The following is a 6948-nucleotide window of genomic DNA, read 5'->3' as shown; positions in this document are numbered from 1 at the left end:
ATATTTATTTAAATATTAGTGGTAGAGATTATGTAAAATTAGCCTCATTGGCCAGATTAGCCACTTTAGCCTGGAACCTGCGAGCCCAAAATGAGGACAAAGTTCCTGCCATGCACTTCCTGTTCTACCTCTCTTCTCGTCTCGACCACTCAAAAGTCCGAGCGCAGATTTCAGGATGAGGAACAATCTTTGCCAACTTCTTCAACTTTGTCAGCTGAGAAATGGCTCTGATCCTCTTGGCAAACGCGATTTTTAAAATCTAGACGCTATTGTCTATAACGCGCCGTGACTCCGGCAACCATGCCCGAGTCTTCGAAAATGAGGAAGCCTGACGTGAAGGTAGTGCTCCTGGGGGACATGAATGTGGGCAAGACGTCTCTTCTCCACAGGTACACGGAGAGGAAGTTCAAGGACACGGTCAGCACCGTCGGAGGGGCGTTCTTCCTCAAACAGTGGGGACCCTACAACGTCTCCATCTGGGACACAGCCGGTAATCTTGCTGCTCTAATGTTTTATTATTATTTTTAGATTATATTAGATTAGAATTTTATTTCATCCCATATTCGGGAAAGTTCTTGGTTGCAGTAGCTAGACTGACATAAGACACACAAGACATTGTAGACCTAGGTAAGAAACTGGAGCCGCATTATTATTATTATTTTTATTTTTATTTAATTTTTGATGGAATGGAGCTCTTGGCAACCTTAGAACCTCAAAAATGTTACCTGTTGTTATCTCATCTCATCGCATTTTCTGAACCGCTTTATCTTCACTCGGGTCGCGGGGGTGCTGGAGCCTATCCCAGCTGACTCCGGGAATACAGGTAATGTACTTACTTTAGAGCTAGGTTTTATTATGATTGTAGGGGGTTTCCCCCAAAAGATGCCCATTGACTGATTACTGAAGTAAAAAAAGAATAATTACTAATTCCATTAATTGTGGATTTATTGTTAGGGCATCCTGATCTGCTGTTCTGTTCATGTCTCTGAGCTGATGAGACATTTAGGGAGTGAACCCGATGGTCGTAGTTCATTTTAAAATATTGAGGGTGGCTGTCAAACGTGCCCAGAATTTAACATTAAATCATGTTATATGAGGTCTTAAACTGTATAGAATTTGTAAGATTTTTGTTGAAAACTGTAGGAACACATAGGTAAAACTAGGTTTTACATTAACAGGATTTTTTAGGTTGATCACTGTTCATTAAAAAAAAAAAAGAATTGCCACGTGCTGATATAAGTGAGATGTAAAATGGCCAATCAGTGTACATATAAAAATATAGCTACAATTTGTGATATAAGCAGAATAAAAATTGTCAGCTAAACAACTATTTTGCATTAAAATGTATCGCAAAATATGTTTTCAATGACTGTTTATTAAAGGATAGAATAGTTTATTTCCATGGAGGACTACAGATCAGATAATTACAGTGACTAAAATGCTGAAGTGTTGAAATTCCATCTCTGTTAGTGTTAGTTGTCCTACTGTCAACATCGGAATTTAACTCTAAATTTATGTAAATAAAATTCCGCCTCAATAGCTGGAAACAGAACATTATTGTCCACTTTTGCTCCTTTTGCCAATTGATTATTCAAGATGCCATTTGCTTTGACATAGGACTTCTGTCCCCAATCTGAAAGATAATTCCGCCTCGTCACGATGTTGACCGAACGTGTCTGCCGTGACGTGACATCAGTCCTTACATGCACTGCTATGTAAACATGATTTCGAAAAATACACGACTAAGGCAAGATAAGTGGAGAGTGACTTCCTGTTTGACCCCTATCAAGAGTTATGTTCTGGTTTATCAGGTCGCTTTGACTGTGGGATATTTTGAAAACAAACAAGCCGCTCGTCCGGCCTTTTCATTTATACAGCTGACAACTCAACGTGGTCCTTTTTTTTAAGGATCTTGCCCAGTTCCTCTTCATCGTCACATGATGCTGTCATGACCGGAAGACTTTATGCCTCAGCTAGCTAATTTAACAACCTTATCGTTAGGAGAATACCTTCACAAGTATGAAAAATTCCAGGAAATTATTGCCATGTAGACGCTTGGATGGCGAAAGAGCGAGGGACATTGAATGAATATGAATTAGTTTGTTTCATTAGGTGAAATTGGTTAGAATTGACTCAGTAGTGTGAGTAGAGTCATTTATTAAATCTGTGATGGGAATGAAAGATGTCATTAAATCTTATTTCAGTATGATGATATTTAATTACATTTTCAAATTTTGTTTACTTGGATACTACTTCATTTTAAATCTTATTTCAAGTGCCAGAATGAAATGAATAAAAAGTGAACTGAATAAAAATGAAGAACGTAAAATGAAAAAGATGGTTGGAATTAAGTTCAAATAAATGAAAAAAAATCTAAATAAATGTTGTACAATTGATATAAATAAATACAAATGAAAAAAGACTAAATAAAAAATGTTGAAAAAGAAATCTTAAAATAAGGAAGTACTAAAATAACGATATTTTCTTCTGTTCCTTATTGGACTGCCATTGACAATTATAGACAATCCATTTAAACTTGAAGGAATTAACGGACAAACATTCATTCAATGCCTCTCTAACACTTTAAATTGATTGGATGTCTACTAGTGATAAACTCATTAAAATTCACAGATGGAATGATTGGACGCCACATAATTGTACAATCATGTTTTGGTTTAAATACTAAATCGACTAATGATGGGCTTTAATGGCAGCCAATGAGCTAAGAATGCCAGACTAACCGATTAATACAGAACGTATAAATGAAAGTAGGCTTTTTGATGGTGTAATTATGAGTCAGTAGAGTTTCATTTCCAGCAAAAATACATTTTTGAGTTACTATTTCTCAAGAAAGCAATCATGATGCAAACCAGGGAAAATGCAAAGGTTACTCACTTCACTTCTCTTCCAGTAAAGTCAACAGACTCATTCAGGTGCGTGATTATTTGTGCTCAATGGAAAGTAAGGAAATTCTAGCGGTTACATGAGGTCAAGTAAAGCTGGCATGCATAAGTGCTCAACCATTTAACCATTTAATTTCAGTTTTTGTTTTTGGATGATGACTTGAAATTCCTGAAGCAATGTTTTTCTTCTTAAAGCACTCCATATCCCACATATACAAGCTAAATACATTTTGAATGGCATAAAAATGTCTGCGTATTTAAGATTTATTTGCATTATGCTTGGTTTTATTTCTAAATTTATATTTATTTACCTTTTTTTAATTTTAGTTTCATTTCTTTGACACGACATTGAACAAAAAACCAATGGAAGCCAGTATTTTCAGAAAATGTTTTTCACAAATGGTCAATACTATCAATACTTTTTGGCACCATTATTGCCAAATGTTAAACACAAATATCCCAAAATCTTTGCCCTTCCTTGCAATTTCATTAATACCTATTATTACTCATACATGCACCACTGTTCAAGTCTATTTGCATGTTTATGTTGAACTCTTTGGCCCCCTCCCACTTCTTATCTGTCATGGTCAGTGGCTCTGAATTAAACAGTATTTTCCGCATTATCAGTGGTTTAAGACTTAATAATATCCGTTAGGCTTGAAGGATGTCTCGTTTATACCGCGGAATCGCGATGTGGGCACGCGTAATACTCACATTGCGGGCGTGCAATACTTTTATTATTAGAGGTCATTGTTCGTGAAACATCTGATCTTTTAATGAGAACTTAAGGCTTTCTCTCTCTCTCTGCCTTCTTAAAGCTGTCTTGTGTGACACAAAGCAGTGACAATTGCTCGTTAAGCGATGCACTGATCTTGGACACTTCAAACGCGCCATTTGGTGGTAATGGGACTAGAGCTTTCTCAGCTTCCTCATCCCACCTCGACAACATTTGCACCGAAAGTCAAAACCACTAATCACACGTATTTGTGGAAATTGAAGATAGCTTTACAATTCAAGAGAAATATTTATGCTGTTTCTAATTACGACCCTGTATAGTTTTAGGTTGCAACACCGGTGGTGGGCTTTCGGTTTATCCTCTCAGGGGCCGCCACTACTTAATGGATTTGTGGCAGGTCAGTTTAATCTCTATTCAAAACAAAGTTAGTGGGAGAAAAACTGTCATAGTTGTTGTATATACTTTTCAGCAAAAAATCAATAATCTATTTTATTATGGCATACTGATATTGTGATGTAAAATAGCCCATGTCGGTTATAGTATATATAATTAAAAAAAAATCAATATCGCACAGCATTAGCTTTAAGGCTATGTTACAAAGTTTTTATAATTGTCAGGTGGGGGCAAACAGTTGGAATTGCTACTTTTATATTATTGTCTGAGGTAGTGTCTCCTGTCTTTACAGGCCGGGAACAGTTCCACGGCCTAGGCTCCATGTACTGTCGTGGTGCGGCCGCCGTCATCCTCACTTACGATGTCACCAACTGGCATAGCCTGGCTGAGCTGGAGGAGCGTTTCCTCCCCTTGACGGACACGGCCAACCACGACTGCATTTACGCCGTGGTGGGCAACAAGGCCGACCTGACGAACACTGACGTCCGACTACCTCCCGACATGACGGAAACAGAGTCCGAGGACGTATTGCCCGCTTGCTCCACGCCGCCCGTCTGCGTCCCCGCCGCCACCTGCCAGAAACAAGTCACCCGCGAAGACGCCTTGGCGTTCTACGGGCGCATCCTTCGCTACAAGGGCTCAGAGGAAAAGGTCAGCTTGCCGGCGGAGAAGATGTGCTTCGAAACCAGCGCCAAGACCGGCTACAATGTGGATGCTCTCTTCGAAGAGCTTTTTGACCTGGTGCTGCCCTCCATTTTGAGGAAGAGGAATGAGGAACTGGAGTCCGCTACTGTGGATTTGGAAGTTTGCAGGGGGGGCGGCGGCAAGCGGGGACGATCGCGCTGCTGCTAGTACCTCACCAAAACTACCCCAGGAAGTTGTCAAGTAATAACGGAATCCCTTCATCTGTGAATTTACTCATTCGCTGGCATTCAACCGGAAGAACTGGCAATGAATTATCATGTTTGACGGTGATAGCAAATATTCCCAATCCAAATAGATGGGACTTTGTTCACCGTCAATGGTCAAACTGTGATCAAACTTCTGATACTGTGATGCATTTTGTAAACTTAACAGCACCAAGTGTTATATAATGTCTATAATAATATTGAAATTAGAATGTTTTTATCGATCAGACTTAAATCTTGTGTTACCTTTTTGAGATTTATATATAGTTCTTAACCCAAGTGTCATAATAATAAAGAATTTTATTTTGTGTCGGTTTGTTCATGAAATCACACCATGTTTTGTAGAAATGTTTAATTTTTTTGACCTTATATTGCAATAATAATGTAATTAAAGGAACTAGTGTTTGACCAGCAGCTATCCGGTGTGTTTTCAGACAAGTGGGATAAAATTAACCATGTATTGTAAGTAACATTTAATCTGGTCCACCATTCCCAAAAATAATATGTATAATACAAAAAAAACATTTTCAACCTTGGCATTAGGTGCTTGGAGGACTTTATATAATTGTTCACTGATCTACTAGATATAAAAGGTTACCCAAGGACCTTGGACCGAGTCCGTTTATGTTTTACCGACCTGAAATTGGAGTTGAATTAATCATTAGCTGATTTGGTAAGTTAGCCTAGAAATACTTTCCTCCTCAGTTTTGAATAGGCATTGCCAATGGGCTGGAAACGAACCCGTCCCCATTGATTGGAAGTGGATGGTATAATTTGTCAAAGCGATTTAGAAAGAAATTGCCTAAAATAATCAAAATTGATAGAAATATGAGTTTGCAAGGAAAATCAACAGACGCTTCCTTTTCTTTTGTTTTTTGCAAAGCGTAATGTGATATTTCCCCAAATTCTGGAAAAGTACTTTTTCTTGAAGGATGTTTTTTTTTTTTTTAAAGCATCGTGCCACTCTTGATGTTTCATACGCAAGATTTTACTAAAGGCACAAGACTTGCTGCGACTTGTGGTGTATCATTACAAAAAAAGTGTTGCAATTTTGATGTATTTTGATATCTGATATACCTCTCCATAGAAAAGTAGAAGCTATATTTTGCGACGATTGTTTTTTTTGTCTTTTCTAAATGCATGCATTTCCATTAGAAGTTTTCTCATTGCAAAATTTAGTTTTTGCAAAAACCAAGAGGAAATGGAAATGCGGTTAGGATAACTATGCGATAAAATTTTGCAAGCAATTAGCAACCCTCCTGCCCAAATTCTATCAGTGCATTTCAGACATGTGCCAGTCATGTTATTAAATTCACATCCTTCTGGCATCTAAACATGATTTGTGTATAGCCATACTGTTGCGACCGAGAGTAGGCACTCCCATACTCAAAAATATGAAAAAAAGGAATCAGTGCAGAATGGCAATTAACATAACAGCTGTAACTACTGGAAGAAATACACATGACATGGAAACGACTCATTGAAAGTAATTTAAAGCTTAACCAATAATGTGTGATGAAGCAGTTAGTGGCTTTGAGTAGGATAAGGCTAGGTGCAGTGCAATAGTAGCAATAATCAGTCTCTGTGTTGCCTGAGGTAATAAGTTAAACCATGAAGCACCATTACACATTTCACACAAAAATACTTGATTCTCAAGGCACCCAACAGTCATTGCATAAATGAGTTTCGCGGCTCCGGCGGGGCTGTTTTGTCATTTCAGAATATCCTTTCACAAGTTCTTCATGCAGACCTGGCAGCGGCTAATTCGCGACAGGAGCTGCCCCGCTTTGATCGTCTCTGATGCCGGCTCGGAATGGAAAGACTGGTCAATAGAGGTCAACCAGAAGCTGTGCTTGTTGGCAAAGTAATGGCACGTGCCTTTGGCGCCGTTGCACTCGATGAATGGCGACGTCCGGAAGTCCTCCAGGCATGATCCGGGCGAAGACAGGGACTGACCTCCACCTTCATTTCCGGCCGCAGTATGCTGCGGGGAAGCGGTCATTGAGTA

General features: G+C 38.8%; 2 protein-coding genes across 2 annotated transcripts in view; one reads left to right on the top strand and one right to left on the bottom strand.

Moving 5' to 3' along the window:
• Positions 1-71: 71 nt before the first annotated feature.
• On the top strand, positions 72-5354 carry rab20 (RAB20, member RAS oncogene family). The gene is made up of 2 exons (XM_077616530.1): positions 72-490; positions 4325-5354. Exons 1-2 carry the CDS (start codon positions 301-303, stop codon positions 4882-4884), a joined length of 750 nt encoding a protein of 249 aa, XP_077472656.1. The 5' UTR covers positions 72-300; the 3' UTR covers positions 4885-5354.
• col4a2 (collagen, type IV, alpha 2) overlaps positions 5223-6948 on the bottom strand; it is a 48238-nt gene continuing 46512 nt past the window's right edge. Inside the window, exon 47 of the mRNA XM_077617576.1 lies at positions 5223-6924. Within this exon, the coding sequence (XP_077473702.1) occupies positions 6670-6924 (255 nt within the window). The 3' untranslated portion in view covers positions 5223-6669. The remainder of the gene's footprint in view (positions 6925-6948) is intronic.

This window comes from Stigmatopora argus, chromosome 13, assembly GCF_051989625.1.
Source record: "Stigmatopora argus isolate UIUO_Sarg chromosome 13, RoL_Sarg_1.0, whole genome shotgun sequence".
Classification (NCBI taxonomy): domain Eukaryota; kingdom Metazoa; phylum Chordata; class Actinopteri; order Syngnathiformes; family Syngnathidae; genus Stigmatopora; species Stigmatopora argus.
This window is presented reverse-complemented; position numbering and strand designations above follow the sequence as displayed.